Here is a 22,163-nt window from a genome sequence, read left to right as displayed (position 1 = left end):
AGGCCTCATACGGCATTAACACCCAGGCCTCATACGGCATTAACACCCAGGCCTCATACGGCATTAACACCCAGGCCTCATACGGCATTAACACCCAGGCCTCATACGGCATTAACACCCAGGCCTCATACGGCATTAACACCCAGGCATCATACAGTACACAGCATTAACACCCAGGCCTCATACGGCATTAACACCCAGGCATCATACAGTATACAGCATTAACACCCAGGCATCATACAGTACACAGTATTAACACCCAGGCCTCATACAGTACACAGCATTAACAGCCAGGCATCATACAGTATACAGCATTAACACCCAGGCCTCATACAGTACACAGCATTAACAGCCAGGCATCATACAGTATACAGCATTAACACCCAGGCCTCATACAGTACACAGTATTAACACCCAGGCCTCATACAGTACGTAAGGGAAAATGAACAAGGGGCTATGCGTTCACGACGTGAAAGGTGTGTTCCAACACGAAGCGCTAGAGTAGTGGAACTGACCATCCTCGGAGTGGCATTTTCCAGAGAACACACAGCCCCAAGTTGATTATCCCTTTTATACCATAATAATACTATAATTTAACACATTTACCACTAGAAATGTGTTAATTTAACAATGCCAATAATGTTTTCAATTTGACTTTGCTTTCAAAAGCAGCTCAAACATAGAACATGAATGAACTATAGCCATTGAATTCTACCCTGCTGATATACCATGCGTTATAGGGAAATAATGCACACTCTTAAATGCCCTTCAAGCCAATCAGAAATGAGTATTCAACAATGCCATGGTATAAACAGCATTTTAAACTGGGTGGTTTGAGCCCTGAATGCTTATTGGTTGACAGCGGTGGTATACCACGGGTATGACAAAACGTGTATTTTTACTGCTCTAATTACATTGGTAACCAGTTTATAATAGCAATAAGGCCCCTCGGGTTTGTGGTATATGACCAATATACCACAGCTAAGGGCTGTATCCAACGAGTCGTGCCTAAGAACAGCCCTTAGCCATGGTATATTGGCCATAAACCACACCCCCCCAGGCCTTATTGCTTAATTTACACACAGGTCTCATACACATAGAATTAAGATCTTAACATCAACATGATGTTAAAGCACTGGCTTCAGACAAACAGAACACTGGGTTACAATGCTGACCGCAGACAGACAAGACAGAATATAGTCAGCAACTAGAAAAAAAGTATTGGTGCTCCTCCTCCAAACCAGAGGCCAGTTCAGGTGAGGAGTGGAGCAGAGCAGTAGTCCATCCTCTTTGCCTGGCTGATGAGTTCCAGACTGGCCCTGTGTGTCTCCTTGATCTGATTTCACTCTGCAGTACCTCTCCCTTTTATGAGCCCAACTGGCCTCCTAATCCTGCAGGCACCCAGCCCCCATAAATCCAACCCATCCCTCCACCCAATAACTCATTCTCAAGGTGAGGCAGAGAAAGAGAGAGGGAGATAGAGGGAGAGGGAGAAAGATGGGAGGAGAGAGATGAATAACGACTTAACTTTAAAACAGTGACAGGGAATCAAGGGGGTGATACTGCAGGTTTTTAGGGGATCAACCTCACTATCAATGGCTGCATCAGAGCTGGATAGAGAGATGAGAAAGGCATTTTATATGAAAATGGCTGGGTGAGGCAGGGTCAGGCATCGGGGTGGGGTGCATTTGGGGGGGATACATTGAACCGCTGCTGCCAACTCTCTGTGAGATTTATTGACAGGGGAGATCTTATTACCATTGTGTATTGATCCTGCATTATGCATGCTGTGACTGATGAGTAGAGTTTATACACTGAGGGATGAGAGAGGGAGAGTGAGCGAGAAATAGGAATAGAAAGAAAGAGGCGGAGGGCCCGTACGAGGGCAGAGAGTACAGACTGGTCTAGTTCCTCACCGCAGGTCGATGTTCTTGAGGTGGCTCATCCTGGCAAGGATCCCCAGCTCCAGGGTCTCCACCCTGTTCCCAGCCATGGCTAACTTGTCCATGCCACTTAGCCTATCCAGCACACCAGGGATGTGGGGGAAGTTGTTGAAGGAAAGCCCCAGGCTGCTGAGCTGAGCTAGGCCGCCAAGCTCTTCAGGAAGGAAGCTCAACTGATTCCCATCCAGAGACAGGGTTTGCAGACTGGTGGACAGAGACAGACATTTACATTTCTTTGCTCATCTCTGTTTTCTGAGGATACATAACTATTTGGCATTCCATTATGAGAGGTGAAAATGTCAGTGTTTGTATATTTGAAATCATTCTATATTAAGCCACGTGAGCTGAGAGCATGAAAACTGGCCTAATTTTAAAAGCTTGATTTAATCTGATTGCATAACAACAAACAGCTGAACTTAATGCATTGGTTAAATTAAAACACACACACACACAGAGAGATAGCAATGAATCATTATCAAGCATGTTAAGAGGAGGATGTGGGCTCATGTGGAGAGGCGAGCAGCGGGGCGAGTGGAGTGTTCTGCACCCAGCAGCACAAAATGTCCAACCCAACATCCAGTACATAGAGGAACTGATGCTCATACTGACCACCATGGAATTACACCCTACCTAACACAGCTAGAGTGGGAATGTTAGAATGTACTCTATGCCAAAATGAAAGACTGATACAGGGTGTATGTGTGTGACTGTCTTACCTCTGGAGGTTGCCTATCTTTGTGGGGACAGTGTTCATGCCGTTACAGGAGAGGTTGAGCTCTGTCAGGGTGAGGATCTCACAGACAGACTCTGGAAACACTCCCAGGCGGTTATGCGAAAGGTTCAGGCTCTTCAGCTGGGAAAACCTGGAGAGAAAGAGAGGGTTTGAAAAACTGGAGCTTTTCAGACATGTTCAATGAATGGCCAAACGCAACGCTTTGCTTGTTGCGACAAGTCTGATTATAAAAAGAGATGTTATTTTGTGAGCTCATTGCGTTGGCTCCTGTAGTCTCGTTCTTCTTAAATTGCTCCATTGGAATATGTGTCCTTGTTACTATGGGCTGTTCACATGTACATTTCCTCTTCACGGACCGGTGAGTATCATATCCATATCAAAACCCCATCTCAAACACAAAAAGTACCAATACAAGCATTTCAGTGAATGAAGTGATGCAGAACGGATGGGGGATGGAGGTGGCCGCTGTGAGTCACACCACATGTTAGAGCACAGACCACCCCCCCTTCCCCCCCCCCCAGCCTCCCTCACTCTCCTAGGCCTGCTCGGAGTCTAAATATACAGAGAGGGAGTGACAGACACACAGAGAGAGAAAGGGATAGAGAAAGAGAGAAAGAAAGAGAGAGAAAGAAAGAGAGAGAGAGAGAAGAGAGAGAGAGAGAAAAAGAGAGAGAGAAAAAGAGAGAGAAAGAGAGAAAAAGAGAAAAAGAGAGAGAGAAAGAGAGAGAGAAAGAGAGAGAGAGAAAGAGAGAGAGAAAGAGAGAGAGAAAGAGAGAGCGGGAAAGAGAGAGAGAGAAAGAGAGAGAGAGAGAAAGAGATGCAGTGATGTGTACATTTTATTCCTCTCAGCTACCAGGCACAGTAGATCCTCTAGAATGTGGTCTTTCCACAGCCCTTCACACACGTACACCACTTATTCCATCTCGGCCCTCCCTGTAATGCTTGCCTTACAACAGGAAATACTACAGAGGGTAGTAGATCATTAACATTTAATAGCATTATCTCTTTTGAGAATGCCAGCTTGTTCAAATACGCTTCAGTTGGACCATAGGAGTGGACACTGAGCTTCTTGCCCCTCCACAAGATAATATGCAGACTGAACCACTGTCTCTGAGCATCGACCAAACAAAAGATAGAGTCAGGAAAACGTATCAGCACCGACTAGACCATAAAACAAGATCTGTGATAAACAATGTACGTAGTTGCAGAAAATCATGACATGCTTACATAATGCATTTGGGTAATACGGTCAGACTGTGTTGTAACACGACCACACATTGCATTGTAACAGGGAGGACAAGTATATCTGTGGACAGATGAAGATTTAGTATTGAGGTAAGTGTGTTACTGGGCAGGTTTTGTTGGGAGATTTGGCAGGATTGGTATTGGGCTACAGGTTTTGCTTGGCATGTTTGGACTTAGTATTAGGTCGGGGTTTCCTGAATAAGGTGTGTCAGTGGCTGGGTGCTGCCCTGCGTGGTGAGAGAGTGTATTTACCTGGGGAGATTGAGCAGTCCTCCGGGGCCCTGCAGGGACATGAAGTTGTGTCGGAGGTTGAGATGGGTGAGGTCCTGGCTGTAGAACAGGTACTCTGGCACCTCCTCCAGACTGTAGCATGACAGATCCACCAGGCTGATGGTCTGAGAAACCACCTGCAAACACAGGACATGTCTGTTTACTGTTTACTCCCAAATTGTTTTGTTATTGAAGCTTAGTGATAGTAGAACAAGGTTTTTCCCAGCATGGTCATAAATCAGGTTGACCAGAAACCACCTGCATGGAGCAAATTAGGTTTGCACACACACACACACACACACACACACACTTTAATTAAAAAAGGCAACTTTAATTAAAAAAGGTTGAGTCGGTTCAATAATGATCATTTCACAGAAGGGAAGTCGGATTCATACACTGTCTTCAGCATTACATAATGATTTATGGAGCATTATAAACAAAGGAAAACTGATAAGGTCATGTTGTTGAGTCCATAACAAAACAGGATGTTCACACAGCTCTAGTGTTGTGGTCTAGTAGAGTTGGCAGCATGAACTCCACAGAGGTGTGTGGTACTTAATCATGATCCTCACAGTGAGTGCTGTGTATATCCCGGAACGGGACCTCCTGTGTGTGAAAGTGCTTTTAAAATTGTTTATAGTCCTAATCATAGAATCCCTATTCATTTAATAGGAGTTCTGATAGTATTTCAATTAGTCTTTGATGGATATTTTATGTGGTTGAAAATGGAATACTTTGAGCTTCTATGTCGCTGAAAGAAATTGCACATCTAGGCTACACAGCACGGTCCCTGAACACACATTTGAAACAAATATGTAGATTTGGTCTATCATTTTACTGCAAGGAACACAATTCTGCAGGAGTTTACATTATAATATACTACATATGCAGCCTACATTCAGTGTCCAGACTTCCGTTTCGGTTACTTCGGTTGGCAGGTAACCTAGTGGTTTGAGCGTTGGGCCAATAACCGAAAGGTTGCTAGATCGAATCCCAGAGCTGACAAGGTAAAAATCTGTTGTTGTGCCCCTGAACAAAGCAGTTAACCCACTGTTCCTAGACCGTCATTGTAAATAACAATTTGTTCTCAACTGACTTGCCTAGTAAAATAAAGGCTAATATATATATATATATTCCATATATATATATACACACACTATTCCAACTATCATTCTGGCATCCATACAAGTGCCCCGCCATTTGATAAACGCAAAGAGATATCCGTTACAAAACACCAAAGTCTTACAACTGGCATTCTGTGACTGTCCTTCATTAGGCCTACAAGTCTTGTAACCTGAATTGATGTGTACACACTGTCCGTGCGCATCTCGGTCTTGGCCACTCATCTCTGCCTTGGAAAATTTCAGTGCTATCGTCGAACCAAACGGCACTATTCCACACCTCTTCAAGTCAATACACAAATCTTTCACATGACTAATGATAAATAGTGTAATAGCTTACAGTTTTCTTGGAATCGGTTTGAATTATTATGACAGGCTCATGTTTTACCAGTACGGTGTACCCTTCCTATTTATTTGGCCAGGACTCCGTACTGGACCACTCTGGCTTACTTTCACCCCTGACTAAATAGGATTTTAGTCTAGATTTTTTGCACTGTCCTGCTCTCCCAGTCCCGCCATCGCGTTTAATTGGCTATGCTCACACAGTCATTGCTCACTTATCTACATGTGCAGAATGCAGCTGAACAGCATTTCCTTCAGCTCTGAAAAGATAGACTGTATAGTTGTCAGCACAGGGAGGACACTGTCTGTCTGGGGGTTGGAGCTTAACACATTTCTCAGTCTGAAAACATGCTTCAACCCACCACAGGACTGCATACTGTGCAACACCCCAGGAAATAGATTGGTTGCCCAGCAAAGCATATCGTCACATCATTGCTTTTAGGGATAAACAAAGACAAAATCTTAGAGTACTCATCAGCTGGCTGTTAAAAGGCCATTCAGTGCTGGTCAGAGAGAAACAGATGAAGAGATTTGAGAGAGAAGAGAGAGAGAGAGAAGGAGAAATGAGAGAGAAAAGAGATTGAAATAGACAGAAAGGCTGGTGGAAGTGACCTGCATGTTGACTGGCCTGAGAGAGGAGAAAAGCCTGTGGGGTATAGGTCAGCTAGGCAGTAGTGGGAGCTCTTAATGCCCAGTGTGTGTGGCTGTGGAAGATGACCCCCTCCTCCCTGTGTGCATTCAGACAGCCTCCAAAAGCCTTTCTGTCTGGGAGGAACTGGGCACGCCACGCCACAAGGCCACTCACCAGGCCCAACTACTCACATACAGGCCACTGAGCAAGGAGCCCCCCCCACTGATTCAGAAACACACACTGAAACAAGGGCTTGACTGTGTCCAGCCTGGCATGAGTATTGCCCCAAATCCACCATCTTATCCACTCTTCCTCTAATTCTTCTCCCCTCATCTCTCTCTGCCCCTCCATCTTCATCTCTTAATCTGGGGCGGCAGGTAGCCTAGTGGACGAGTAACCGAAAGGTTGTAAGATCGAATCCACGAGCTGACAAGGTAAAAACAATTGTCGTTCTGCCCCTGAACAAAGCAGTTCTCCCACTGTTCCTAGGCCGTCATTGAAAATAAGAATTTGTTCTTAACGACTTGCCTTGTTAAATAAAGATTAATACATTTCAGCCCCACCTCACCTCTCTGCCTTCATCTCAAAGCCTCTTCTCTCTCACTCCCCCTACATCTCTATTTTTCTTTCTCTCTTCTCTCTCACTCCCCCTTCATCTCTCTCTATTTCTCCCACTCTTTTCTTCAGCCTTCCCTCCCCTCTCTCTGTCTTCATCTCCAGCCAATCATGTCGCCATAGGAACCTCTGATGTCTAACTCTCCTAAACTGCTCCCGTAGTAACAGGGCCACTCCAGCTCAGTGATCCGCACCACAGTGATAGGTAGGTAGGTAGTGAGGAGAGAGAGCTGGAGAGAGAGGGAGAGAGAGCTCCTTGACATGGATCTACTACTAATTGGATTTTCATTTTTCAGTTGCCTTTTTTCTCCACGGCTCATTGTGTGCCTGGATGGAGGCATTCACAGAGCTCATTGTGTGCCTGGATGGAGGCATTCACAGAGCTCATTGTGTGCCTGGATGGAGGCATTCACAGAGCTCATTGTGTGCCTGGATGGAGGCATTCACAGAACTCATTGTGTGCCTGGATGGAGGCATTCACAGAGCTTGTTAGGGCCCAGTAAGGGGCTGGGACACAATGACCATTAATTTAGAAATTAGAGGCACAGCGAGAGGAGCAGAGCTGTCAGGGAGGGACAGAGAGAGGGGCTGAGGACACTAACTTCATTTTTTTTAAAACCTTTATTAAACTAGGCAAGTCAGTTAAGAACACATTCTTATTTACAATGATGGTCTAGGAACAGTAGGTTAACTGCCTTGTTCAGGGGCAGAATGACAGATCTTTACCTTGTCAGCTCGGGATTCGATCTAACAACCTTTCGGTTACTAGTCCAACGCTCACTAGGCTACCTGCCGCCCCATATAGTTGTACTGAGTCACATGTGCAAGCACACAGAAACACAGACACAATCAATAACCCATGCACCCTCCGAGCCAGTTGTTTAATCAGAGCCAGACACTGCTGGTCCTCTGTTGTTGCAGTAGAGCCAATCACAGAGGTCACATGTGGTCCACAGCAGGACTCTGATTGGAGTACAGACCAGGTAGTGGGCACTCTGTAACTGCCCTCTCAGCACACTGTACACTCTGAATCCCAGCCTAGAGGAACCAACCAGGACAACCCCTCACTGTGTTTCCTGACAGACACCTTGCATAATTGATCAGAGAAAACAAACACAAAGCTTTGGCACACAGATTGTCCTACATAACAACTCTGACAGGTAAACACACTTACCTTTGAAGCCTGCCGATGCCACCTCTGATAGTCTGCCAGTGTGTCCAAGTTAACAAAGTATGTCTGGGCCTGCGGTCCGGCTGAGCTGAACATCAGACAGTGCTGTCTCCTCTTCACCTCCTCCACCTGAACGTACAGAACAGAGATGTTGAGGAGGACAGACACAGCCACTGATGTTCCCAAGAAACGACTATAAGGCATTATGGTGCCTACTGGCTCCATCCATATGAGGCAGAGACACTTAAGTGTGCCTGAATGTGCATGTCTATGGCTGCATTTACACAGGCAGCCCAATTCTGATCTTTTTTAAACTAATTGGTTGTTTGACCAATCAAATCAGCTCTTTGGCCAATAATTGGGAAAAATATCATAATTGAGCTGCCTGTGTAAACACAGCATGTATGTATTTGCTCCCTTCTCATTGTGCTGTACAGTGCATCCCCTCTGTCCATCTGTCAGTCCCAGCTGTGTTGTTGTATCTGTGATCTGCTGTCGTCTGTCTCTCTTTGACCCCTGGGGAATGTGTGGGCTTGGAAAAAATATCTTCAACCCCTGACCTCTAACCCTTCACCTTTCCCCCCACCAGGGGCAGGATGTGCATCTTCCCCGTCAGGCTGTCTTTGACGGAGGCCACAATCAGACAGGTTCCACACAGGAGGACCTGGCGCTCTGCCCACTTGTGCAGCTGGGTCTTTCCCTTCCTGACGCTGAACACGCCCGTCAACAGGGTTCGCTCCTGCTGGTCCGCGTTCACTGGACACTCTGGGGAGGAGAGGGGTTAGTTAAAGAACATGGTCACATACACTGCATTCAGAAAGTATTCAGACCCTTTGACTCTTCCCACATTTTGATCTAAAATGGATTAAATGAATTGTCTTCCTCATCAATCTACACACAACATCCCCATAATGACAAAGCATAAACAGGTTAAGACATTTTTTCTAATTTATTCAAAACAAATACCTTATTTACATATGTATTCAGACCCTTTGCTATGAGACTCGTAATTGGGCTCAGGTGCATCCTTTTTCCATTGATCATCCTTGAGATGTTTCTACAACTGTATTGGAGTCCACTTGTGGTAAATTCAATTGATTGGACATGATTTGGAAAAGGCACACACCTGTCTATATAAGGTCCCACAGTTAACAGTGCATGTAAGAGCAAAAACCAAGCTGTGAGGGCTAAGGAATTGTCCGTAGAGCTCCGAGACAGCATTGTGTTGAGGGGGAAGTGTACCAAAACATTTCTGCTGCATTGAACGTCCCCAAGAACACAGCGGCCTCCATCATTCTGAAATGAAAGAAGTTTGGAACCACCAAGACTCTTCCTAGAGCTGGCTGCCTGGCCAAACTGAGCCACCAGGGGAGAAGGGCTTTGGTCAGGGAGGTGACCAAGAACTTGATGGTCACTCTGACAGAGCTCCAAGGAACTGTCCAGAAGGACAACTATCTCTGCAGCACTCCACCAATCAGGCCTTTATGGTAGATTTACTGAGAAGTGGCTGAGGGAAAGACGAACAGAGCAAAGCACAGAGATGATTCACCTTCCAACTGCAACGTCCCTAAGCACACAGCCAAGAAAAGTCTGGAGTGGCTTCTGGACAAGTCCGTCTGGCCAAAGGCACATGACAGCCCACTTGGAGTTTGCCAAAAGGCACCTAAATGACTCTGACAATGAGAAAGAAAAAGTATATTGTCTGATGAAACCAAGATTAAACTCTTTGGCTTGAATGCTAAGCATCACGTCTGAAGGAAACCTGGCACCATCCCTACGGTGAAGCATGGTGGTTGCAGCATCATGCTGTGGGGATGTTTTTAGCAGCAGGGACTGGGAGACTAGTCAAGGTTGAGGGAAAGACGAACAGAGCAAAGCACAGAGATCCTTGATGAAAACCTGCACCAGAGCGCTCAGGACCTCAAACTGAGGGGGGGTTTAGGTTCACCTTCCAACTGGACAACGTCCCTAAGCACACAGCCAAGAAAAGTCTGGAGTGGCTTCTGGACAAGTCTCTGAATGTCTGTGAGTGGCCCAGCCAGAACCCGGACTTGAACCCGATCGAACATTTGACGCTCCCCATACAACCTGACAGAGCTTGAGAGGATCTGCAGAGAAGAATGGGAGAATCTCCCCAAATACAGGTGTGCCAAGCTTGTAGCGTCATACCCAAGAAGACTCAAGGCTGTAATCACTGCCAAAGGTGCTTCAACAAAGTACTGAGTCAAGGGTCTGAACACTTATGTGAATGTGGTATTTCAGTTTATTTTAATACATTTGCAAAAATGTCTAAAAACCTGTTCTTGCTTTGTCATTGTGGGGCATTGTGTGTAGAGGGGGGGGGGAGAACAATTAAATCAACTTTACAATAAGGCTGTAATGTAACAAAATGTGGAAAAAGTCAAGGGGTCTGAATACTTTCCGAATACACTACCATACACACATACTGTACGTACACAGAGCACATACAGTGGGTAAAAAAGTATTTAGTCAGCCACCAATTGTGCAAATTCTCCCTCTTAAAAAGATGAGGCCTGTAATTTTCATCATAGGTACACATCAACTATGACAGAGAAAATGAGTAGAAAAAAAATCCAGAAAATCACATTGTAGGATTTTTTATGAATTTATTTGCAAATTATGGTGGAAAATAAGTATTTGGTCATCTACAAACAAGCAAGATTTCTGGATCTCACGGCCCTGCTCCTCTGTCCTCCACTCGTTACCTGTATTAATGGCACCTGTTTGAACTTGTTATCAGTATAAAAGACACCTGTCCACAACCTCAAACAGTCACATTCCAAACTCCACTATGACCAAGACCAAAGAGCTGTCAAAGGACACCAGAAACAAAATTGTAGACCTGCACCAGGCTGGGAAGACTGAATCTGCAATAGGTAAGCAGCTTGGTTTGAAGAAATCAACTGTGGGAGTAATTATTAGGAAATGGAAGACATACAAGACCACTGATAATCTCCCTCGATTTGGGGCTCCACACAAGATCTCATCCCGTGGGGTCAAAATGATCACAAGAACGGTGAGCAAAAATCCCAGAACAACACGGGGGGACCTAGTGAATGACCTGCAGAGAGCTTGGACCAAAATAACAAAGCCTACCATCAGTAACACACTACGCCGCCAGGGACTCAAATCCTGCAGTGCCAGACGTGTCCCCCTGCTTAAGCCAGTACATGTCCAGGCCCGTCTGAAATTTGCTAGAGAGCATTTGGATGATCCAGAAGAAGACTGGGAGAATGTCATATGTTCAGATGAAACCAAAATATAACTTTTTGGTAAAAACTCAACTCGTCATGTTTGGAGGACAAAGAATGCTGAGTTGCCTCCAAAGAACACCATACCTACTGTGAAGCATGGGGGTGGAAACATTATGCTTTGGGGCCGTTTCTCTGCAAAGGGACCAGGACGGCTGACCCTTGTAAAGGAAAGAATGAATGGGGCCATGTATCGTGAGATTTTGAGTGAAAACCTCCTTCCATCAGCAAGGGCATTGAAGATGAAATGTGGCTGGGTCTTTCAGCATGACAATGATCCCAAACACACCGCCCGGGCAACAAAGGAGTGGCTTCGTAAGAAGCATTTCAAGGTCCTGGAGTGGCCTAGCCAGTCTCCAGATCTCAACCCCATAGAAAATCTTTGGAGGGAGTTGAAAGTCCGTGTTGCCCAGCAACAGCCCCAAAACATCACTGCTCTAGAGGAGGTATGCATGGAGGAATGGGCCAAAATACCAGCAACAGTGTGTGAAAACCTTGTGAAGACTTACAGAAAACGTTTGACCTCTGTTATATACTCTTTGTTGGCAATGGCAAAGTATTGAGATAAACTTTTGTTATTGACCAAATACTTATTTTCCACCATCATTTGCAAATAAATTCATTAAAAATCCTACAATGTGATTTTCTGGATTTCTTTTCCTCACTTTGTCTGTCATAATTGAAGTGTACCTATGATGAAAATTACAGGCCTCTCTCATCTTTAAGTGGGAGAACTTGCACAATTGGTGGCTGACTAAATACTTTTTTGCCCCACTGTACATCCCACCCACTCCCTGTATAAACATTACGTTAATTAATACCATATGTTCTCAAAAGGGGTATTGTTATTAAGAGACAAAGACAAGGAGAGGGCTAGAACCTGCCAGAACATGAAGTCACACTGATAACAACAGGTCACGATGATGTCACCTATGCATTAGTCAATGAATAGGACATCTCTTCCTGGAAGTGTTCTTATGTCAGCAGATCAGCCCAGCCTATAGTCTCATTATCATCCACATAGACCTTAGCTGATATCTCTAGAGCATGCTTAACATTTGATATGACACTGTAATAACGTATCAAAACCAATTTATTCGCTGGATGGAATCTAAAGATAGTTTGAAGGCTTTATAATCTTTTGCTTCATCCATGGTAGAGATTAAAGGTGTGAGTGTCACTCCCTCTCACATCTGATCAGAGATCACGGGGCTCTGCATGTCTAGGCTGCTGACAAGGTTGATCAAAACACCAGGTGATACAGGTGAGCATTCATTGGCTCAACTCAAGGTGTCCCTACCGTTTGATCAGTCTCCCCTTTTCATTAACACACACACACACACACGACTTTGCGATTGTTCTCAGAGATGCTCTAACCCTGATCCATCAGTCAGGTTGATGAATGAGTCAGGCTTTTGTCACATTAAACCCTCGTTCAATCAAATTATGTAGCAGGGAGGTGAGGCTAGTGTTGCAGCCTGAGTATGCTGCTTCTGAAGGACACAAACAGCAGGCCTCCCCAGCAGGCCTCAAGTACACTCAGGTTACAGTGTGGTCAAATAAGCTCAAAGGGCACACAGCTTTTTTTTTTCAATTTCCCTTGAAATAACAAGATCTGTGTTTCCCTTAATACCACCTCCCAGAGGCAGGCAGACATGTCCTCGCTCCCTCTGCCCTTTTCTTTCTTCTCTTTCACGTCAGTGGCAGCCAGGGATCAAAATGAAGTCAGGCCGATTGATTTTGTGCTGTCTGGAACACCCATAATGAACAAGACAATGGCCTCTGACAGCAAACTGGGCCGCTGGCGCTGGCTGGGGATCAATAGTGGTTTCTGATCCCCGGGCTTCCCCTCTGTCAGAGACAAGAGGACCAGAGTACCTCAGCTCCAGCACAAAGGCACTCGGGGGCAAGGGCAGCCAGCCTTAGGAGAGGGGAAGAGCAATCGAGAGGGAAAGAGGGATAAAGAGAGGGGGGAGAGCTGCATCATTGCCCTGTCCTCTATGTGTCTGTCTCAGTGAGGTAGAAGGAGGCTGACCTGTCAAAGGCAGACTTGTAGCCCTGTAGGGGCTCCACATACAGCCAAGAAGACACAGGCAGACATGTAGCCCTGTAGGGGCTCCACATACAGCCAGGAAGACACAGGCAGACTTGTAGCCCTGTAGGGGCTCCACATACAGCCAGGAAGACACAGGCAGACTTGTAGCCCTGTAGGGGCTCCACATACAGCCAGGAAGACACAGGCAGACTTGTAGCCCTGTAGGGGCTCCACATACAGCCAGGAAGACACAGGCAGACTTGTAGCCCTGTAGGGGCTCCACATACAGCCAGGAAGACACAGGCAGACTTGTAGCCCTGTAGGGGCTCCACATACAGCCAGGAAGACACAGGCAGACTTGTAGCCCTGTAGGGGCTCCACATACAGCCAGGAAGACACAGGCAGACTTGTAGCCCTGTAGGGGCTCCACATACAGCCAGGAATACACAGGCAGACAGGATGCTCTCTCCAACTGGCCCCACAGCAAATCCACTACAAACAGCCACATTCCTCCCTCATCCACATACTCATTCCATTCTATCCCCAATGAACTGCTGCTTACCAGCCAACCCAAAATCTCTTGCTCTCATCTCACCATCCAACTGAATTAAACACCTAATAATCACCTCCCTGTTCTTTCCACCTCAATGTGAAATTATCCAAGAACACAGCACGCCAATAAGGCACGTCAATACAATCTCAGACTACTGGCTCAGAGTCCCACTTCGCATGGTCACCTCCACCATCACACAAACACAGGAAAAACACTGCCTCATTATTATAAATAATGTTGACTCTGGTGCAGTGGGTTGTGAGAGGGGGAATGGTTGATGGTGTTTGTAGTTAGCGCACCGTGATGACCCAAGCTGGAACAACCCCCAGAAACACTACAGATGTAATCCCTCTCTCAACAATGGAGCCAGAGGGCCAGACTGAAAACACCGCTTCTAACTAGAGTTAGCGTTTTCTACAGCAATAAGAGGAAAGTGAAAGTCACTCAATATTTGGGGGTTTGATTGCATTCCGAGAGACGGCAGCAGTATGTAGCTCAAGGACAAATCAGTGCTATTTTAAAACGAAGCATAGCCCTAAAAAACCTTTCAAATCAATTCTACTTCGAGATCTTCTGACTATCACGCAGGATGTCAACAAGCATTTCTAAATTGGACATCCCCCTGGACTCGACTCCAAATCTGAGAAGCGGGCCTCTGCACACAGCAGCATTACGCTGAAATAATTGAACGCACAGAGACACTGAGCTGTGCTTTGCTCTCCCTGCTCTGGCCATGGAAAAATGTCACCCCCATTAACTGTAACATGGTTGTGTGTATATACCCAGTCTATACTGTTGCATTGCTACAGGGTGTTGGCAGGTACGTACTTTCATTATCATCTCATTCTATCAGAATGACAGGGAATACAAGATCATTCTAAAGCATTAAGGCCTGAGGGGGGTGGCGTATGGCCAATATACCACAGCTTAGGCAACACAGAGTGCCTGGATACAGCCCTTAGCAGTGGTACAGTATATTGGCCATATACCACAAACCCACAAAGTGCCTTATTGCTATTATACACTGGTTACCAATGTATTTATAGCAGTAAAAATACATGTTTTGTCATACCCGTGGTATGCGGTCTGATATACCACGGCTGTCAGCCAATCAGAATTCAGGCCTCGAACCACCCAGTTTATAATTGATAATATAGACTCATTACATTCGCAGTATCTCAGATGTGGCCTCATCACCAATGGTAAGCAATTGTCACACATCTGAGAAAGGCACAACTTTTTTTCCTGTTGCATTAGGTTTTAATGTACAACAATTTACAACAGTCAGCACAGCTCAAACACCCAGCAAACAGACCTGAAACGTTCACAAAACATACAAATGATCATTGAAGATTCTTTATTCATTCTTTAACAGTGGTGCAGACCGCATACCACAGGTATGACAAAACATATATTTTTACTGGTAAGCAGTGTATAATAGCAATAAGGCACTTTGTGGGTTTGCTAAGGGTGTATCCAGGCACTCTGTGTTGCGTGGCGCTTAAAAACAGCCCAAAGCTGTGGTATATTGGCCACACGCCACCCCCCTCAGGCCTTAATGCTTTAAAATGATCTTATATTCCCCGTCATTCTGATAGAATGAGATGATAATGAAAGTACGTACCTGCCAACACCCTGTAGCAATGCAACAGGGGTGGCAGGGTAGCCTAGTGGTTAGAGTGTTGGACTAGTAACCGGAAGGTTGCAAGTTTAAACCCCCAAGCTGACAAGGTACAAATCTGTCATTCTGCCCCTGAACAGGCAGTTAACCCACTGTTCCTAGGCCGTCATTGAAAATAATAATTTGTTCTTAACTGACTTGCCTTGTTAAATAAAAGGTAAAAAAAAAATTACAAATTAAAACGAAAGACAACCCCACTAATGTTTGCAGTGTGCCCCGGATCAGGAGAACACTGACACTTCAACTTCCTCTCCTAACACAACAATAACATTCTGACAATCACTCTCTCATTCAATCACAATGAAAACAAGTCTTAGCCATTCACGACAAACTGCTGCACCCAAAACAAACACGCATATGCTTTCCCACCATGTCAGAGTTGCCAGGGAAACGATGAGTAACTTGGAATCAAAGTCTGCTCCAGCCTAGTACATCTGCACTCCCCTGCATATGTATTTGGATAGTGAAGCTATAACTTTTAGTTTGGCTCTATACTCCAGCATTTTGAATTTGAGATCACATTTTTCATATGAGGCAACAGTACAGAATGTTACCTTAAATGTGAGGGTATTTTCATACAGATCTGTTTCACTGTTTAGAAATGAAAGCAATCATGAATCTAGTCCCCTCATTTGAAGGTGTCATAAGAATTTGGAAAAATGTACTTGTGTGTATTAAAGTAGTCAAAAGCTTAGTATTTGGTCCCATATTCCTAGCAATGACTACATCACGCTAGATACGATACAAGTTGTTGGATGCATTTGCAGTTTGTTTTGATTCCGTTTCAGATTATGTTGTTCCCAATAGAAATGAATGGTAAATAATGTTGTGTCATTTGAGTCTCTTAATGTAAATAGGAATATAATATGTTTCTATACACTTCTACATTAATGTGGATGCTACCATGATTATGGATAATCATGAATGAATTGTGGAATAATGATGAGTGAGAAAGTTGAAGGCACAAAGATCATACCCCCAAGACATGCTAAACTCTCATCATTACCATTAACAGGGGAGGTTAGCATTTTTTGAGGGTATGAGCCAAATGAAAAGTTTAGATTCAGTATAGAAACAAATTAAAAGTTTAGATTCAGTCTTGAGCCAAATTAAAAGTTTTAGTTTCACTGTCCAAATAAATATGTAGGGGAGTGTTTAATTATCCTTCACCCCTGAGCAGGAGTCAGCCAATCCCACAGCAGTGATTTATGATATGGACCAATCTCATTGGTCATAAAATGTGTACAGATCTGGCAGAGCGGCAGATGTTGTTTAACTCTGTTCTCTCCGAGGCTAGACTCCAGCAGCAGTTCCAATAGCAACAGGGTGGGAGTCCTCGGCAGCAGGGGTAGAGAGAGGACATGCCTAATCACTAAACCTAGTCCCACTTCCGCTGTTCAGACACTGCCAAGCCACAGGGACAGTGACAAGTGACAGATCGCAGTGTATGTCCTGGGTGAACCCCCCCTCACACCCCTGCCCTCTGTCCCTCAGCTGTAATGTCCCTGTCTCCTGTTGACGGTAGTCTTGGCGACAGTGGTCAAGTCTTACTTCAACAGTCACCAGATGGGTAGGGGAGTGAGGCAGGTCAAACTGTGTCCCCTATGGCTTTGAAACTACCATACATAGACACAGAGTGAGCGAAAGAGTTAAAGGAGGTGGCAATGGGCCAAACGCATTCTATAGACCCAACACTTGCACATCAACTTTCCCTATAGAGTATCAGAACCTGAGAATCCCCCAAACCAGACCATGTTTCAACTGTCAGCCAGACATGACTCCAGACAGCCCCGTCCGTCCATCCAGACTGAACAACTGCTTTGATGTTCTGTCTCCAACAGGGAGTACTAGAAGAATATTGCATAGATTAGGTTAGCTTGCAGTGGGGGGCCAGTGGAGGCAGAAACACAAGCTTACTGCAGCCCAGGATCAGAACAGCAGGCCATTTTTGGCAATAACATCAAATCAGAGCCGTGCAGGCCCCCTCTGTGACCCATTCTTACTGTGAGAAACGCAATTCATAAAGTCCTTAAGCTTGCTTCCATACTAGGGAAATCAAATGAAATGTCAAACTGCTTCAGCAGAATAATGCAGACAAGTCAGACAGGACAGAACTATGGGACAGGGGCAGTGCTTACTGGATACTGAACAATGGGAAGGTAGAAAGTCCAGTTAGCATCTTTCCGATATGCACATCTTCCCCATCCCTCTATGGTTCAGCAATAGGATGAGGGGTGATTTCCCAATAAAGATTGCAATGAAATAGACCAATCTAAACTGTCAGGATCCCCTCCAACTCCAAGACACCCAGCTCTTTAAGCCAGATATTGCGTGACTCAAGGCTGAGGTGCCAGTGTCTGACACTGGAAATCTCTAGCAGTTGATTGCTGACTCACATCTAGGATCTGCATATAATATTGAGAAGGTAGAGAGATGCAGAGATGCTGCTCAGTGGGGTGTAATGTCTCTCATGAGTTGGAGCGCTCTTCCTCTCCTCCTAGTCATGCCATCCCTCTCTTACCCCCTCCTCTTCTCCCTCCCTGTTATTCAGTTCATCAGTTAGCGAGACCAGGAAGTAGCGTACTGGAATCGCTCTCCTTCTGCTCCTCCAGGCACTGACCATTACAGATGGGTGAGTCTGTAATAGGGGCCCAGAAGACCTTTGTGTGAGCAGCAGCCCAGTGACCTCTATGGCCTGGCTGCTGGACCCCCTACGGTTTGCTGTGGTCCTTGTCAGCGCAGCTTAGGGCCTCCACGCTGTTTACTTAGTTTTCATTGGTATTTTTTTTTATAAGATCCTGGCAGATCAATAACTCATTAGTTGACAAACTTGGTCAGCCCTCATATGATGAACTCCCCTCTGCTGAGACACTAAGGCTCCCAGGCTGGATGTGAGCTCCTGAGCGCAGCAGAACCAGGTCCGGACCGGTTGAGGTGAAGCCAGACCCAGTGGACCAGCGCCAGGACTCACATGTCCCCTCAGAGGTGCAGCTGTACGCCCCCCCAGGTCTCTGGAGCGCTGTTTTCATAGAGAGTGCTTTATTAAGTCAGCATTTATTCATGTTTACTCCCCCCTCCATGTTTGTTTTCATCTCATTGGAGCGCCACAGCAGGCTGTTGTGAGTGGGCAACAGGGCTGTGGTTTTGGGGGGAGGGGGGTTCGGAGATTAGTTTTCTGTATAAATAGAGCCGTGTGTATTTTAATAACTCACACAATGTTCCCTTATCAACACCTCTCTGACATGGAAAGAGAGAAGGAAGTCATAAACCTGTGCTTAGCAAAAAGCCTTCAACACCCCTGCAGTGTGAATACCAACACATTTTAGAAAGGTGTGCACAGCAAAGCCCAGTGAATGCAGGATTCATGGTCACACTTTAATAGCAACACACTTTATTACGTATAAAGCTGAACTATTTAAGGGCGATAAGAGGTGCTTTGTCATGGGTCAACTGATCACCCTTATTCCACCCTTTATATAGAATGACATATGCTTATAACTGATTTGTGAAGCCTTTATGCAGGCCTTAGACAGGGTTTAAAAATACTTCATTAAGCGTGAAAATATTGACAAACCCTTCCTGTGACAGCTGTACTGTTTACAGCTGCGGCAGAGATCCCCTCATCAGCTTAATCAGGAGGTTAGGTTACCCCTGACAACGGCTGCCAGGCACCTGAGAAAGACATATGTACAGCACAGGGTTGTTATGGAGTTCTCCAACAAACACAGCCCATCTATTTCATCACCACTGTGTGGGTGGAGAGCTCTTTAACAACCCCTTAGATGTGTGGGTGGAAAGACTTGTTACCCCATGACTGTATGGGTTGAGAGTGGAGACATGTTACCATAGTTCTGTATGAGTCCTCATCTGATCCAATCCAGCCTCCCTGCTAGCCTAGTTAGGATGCCAGGGTGCCAGTGTCTCCTGTGTTTTCCCACAAGCAGCTAATAAAAGGTAAAGGATCTCTCTCCCAGGGTTTGGCCAACCTCCGGGCCACAGGCCTGCTCTGCTCAATAACACCACGGCACAGCACAGCCAGCTCTCACAGGACTGGGCCGAGCAGGGGAAAGACCAGCGCTGTTCTGTTCCCACTGTAGCCTACACACCGTGACTGAGAATGAGGCCTGCAATGTGCTGGAGAGCTGACAGCCAGACAAACAGAGCTACAGCACTGAGAATATCAACCAGACAGACAAGAGGGGCTTTATTCTCAATACAAAAGGCACATACGTACTTTAACTATAGTTAAAGTGGAGTGACAGTACATGCACTGAAACAGCCTGAGTATGTTCAGAAATAAAGGTTAAATAAAAAGGATTTCTCTGGGAGGTATTGTGAATGGTACGGCAGGTAGCCTAGTGGTTAGAGAGTTTGGATATTGGCCCAACGGTTGCTATATTGAATCCCTGAGCTGAAAAGGTAAAAATCTGTCATTCTGCTCCTGAACAAAGCAGTTAACCCACTGTTCCTAGGCCGTCATTGTAAATAAGAATTTGTTCTTAACTGACTTGCCTAGTTAAATAAAAGGTTAAATAAAAAATAAAATAAAAAATGCCTGAGCATGTCCAGTCAGTGGATGGGAAGAGAGGGGCTCCTTCACCGTGTGTGACAGTGTGAGAAGGCTATGCTGGCCAGAGATGGTGGCCACGCTTTCTTCCCCTCTCGCTCCATCATTCTCACCACAGCATGGGCGTGGCCACAGCCCCTGCCAATCAGACACAGTGACACTGACTCAGCACTGCACAGTGCTAGGCCCAGCCAGTCTCAGCACCAGCCTGGTTATCAATAGGAGAGGCATTACAGAACATCAGGTCCTCGCTCCTCTTCCCCTTACAGCAAAGCCCATCAGGACTGATAAGAGGATCATTAGACCTGCCACGACCACCCAGGATCACAAAGAGGGAGGAGTGTGAGACTCAAGGTGTGAGAGAGAGAGTGACTGAAGGATATGGACACATCACACCATTGTAAATACATCTCCCAGTGTGTTAAAATGAACCAGCCACATCCATCCTGTATCTGGTACTATACATCACAGTGACTCAGGGATAGTTAGTTACTGTTGGGGCTGTGACAGAGCAGTGACGCTGCCAGCCAGGCCCGCAGGTTGACGTTTATTGTCATGAGTCTTGTCCTGAGCGAGTTCAAACTGAGCGAAGTCAAAATTGGCTATATTGTAAACATTCAGGAAACGAAAATGTGCTCTTTGATCTTCATTTATGGTTTAGTTTAGCCATTAAGGTAAGCAGTGTGGTTACAGTTTATAATCAGATTTTATGACTTTGTGGCTGTGCCAGCTAGTGACCACTGCAGAGTTGCCTAAAGAACAAGATCCATTACAAAAACGCTAACCTGCGCCAGGCCCAGGGAAGAAGGATGGTCAGTCTGGGCCCTGAAGTATGGCTCTTTGGGCTGCGTCCTGGCCTCAGAGTAATGAAGGTTACCCGCGCCCAGGGTTGCGTCTGACAAATCCCTCACAGGCCTGAACCAGCAGCGGTCACTTAACCCCTTCCCAGAAGAGAAGGCGGACACTCATGGGCCCTCATTTTGAGGATGTGGGATTGAACCGTTGTAGTAGCAACCCAAACCACAATACAAGCTGGTTCAAACAATGGAAACATTATTAAAACAGACATCACCTCAGCACCAAAACTACAAATGTAGTTTGAGGACTTAGCAAGGTAACTTTGGTCAACTCGAGTAACTTGTAATAACCAGTACCACAAACATTGCTCACCTTTTAGCCAGGTGAATTTCTATGGTAACAAATCCTTCAGATCGAACTTGCACTGGGCAGGCTAACTACGCGTTAACTACATTGATCTTGAGTGTCTGAGACACGAGTTGAGGACCAATGACAGCAGATTCCCGCCCTCTCGCAAAGATTGCATCATCATCATCCAGTTAATTTGAGGAAGACAAACTGATTAAATATTTTATTAAATCAAATGTGTTGTGTGTTCAAAATAGTAATGTTAAAATACCTATCACATTACACATTTAGTAATGACAGATGCATTGGCAACTTCATGCACAGTTAAACTTTTGTATGACCCAATACAACTATTTTATAATTGGAGGGAAAAGGTGCTTGCGCATTGAGGACAAAATAAATGTATGCATAATGGCACACACGCGCGCAGCCAGTTTGGGTTCCGTGTAGGCACTGCGTCGCAGAGCTAGAGGCATCACTACAGCCCAGGGTTCGATCCCGGGAGACCCATGAGGCAGCGCCCAACGTCCAGGGGACGTTAGGGGAGGGCGTGGCTGGCCAGATGTCCTTGTCCCATTGCACTCTAGCGAGTCCTTGTGGCGGGCAGGGCGTATGCACGCTGACTTCGGTTGCCAGCTGTACAGTGTTTCCTCCTAAGCCAGCAGGGTGTCAAGAAGCAGTGTGTCAAGAAGCAGTGCGGCTTGGCTGGGTTGTGTTTCGGAGGACGCATGGCTCTCGAACTTCGCCTCTCTCGTCCAGGAGTTGCAGCGCTGGGACAAGACTAACTACCAATTGGATATCATGAAATTGGGGAGAAAACAGGCCAAAATATATAAAG

General features: G+C 45.6%; 1 protein-coding gene across 1 annotated transcript in view; it reads right to left on the bottom strand.

The window, feature by feature from the left end:
* The window catches only part of LOC135559300 (PH domain leucine-rich repeat-containing protein phosphatase 2-like), a 49,157-nt gene that overhangs the window by 17,756 nt on the left and 9,238 nt on the right, over nt 1-22,163 (bottom strand). The window contains exons 4-8 of the mRNA XM_064993491.1: nt 8,646-8,836; nt 8,075-8,200; nt 4,174-4,328; nt 2,660-2,806; nt 1,917-2,147 (exon numbers count right to left, since the gene is read on the bottom strand). Coding sequence (XP_064849563.1) covers nt 1,917-2,147; nt 2,660-2,806; nt 4,174-4,328; nt 8,075-8,200; nt 8,646-8,836 — 850 coding nt within the window. The remainder of the gene's footprint in view (nt 1-1,916; nt 2,148-2,659; nt 2,807-4,173; nt 4,329-8,074; nt 8,201-8,645; nt 8,837-22,163) is intronic.

This window comes from Oncorhynchus masou, chromosome 2, assembly GCF_036934945.1.
Source record: "Oncorhynchus masou masou isolate Uvic2021 chromosome 2, UVic_Omas_1.1, whole genome shotgun sequence".
NCBI lineage: Eukaryota > Metazoa > Chordata > Actinopteri > Salmoniformes > Salmonidae > Oncorhynchus > Oncorhynchus masou.
The sequence above is the reverse complement of the archived record's forward strand: the minus strand, read 5'-3'. Positions and strand labels throughout refer to the sequence as shown.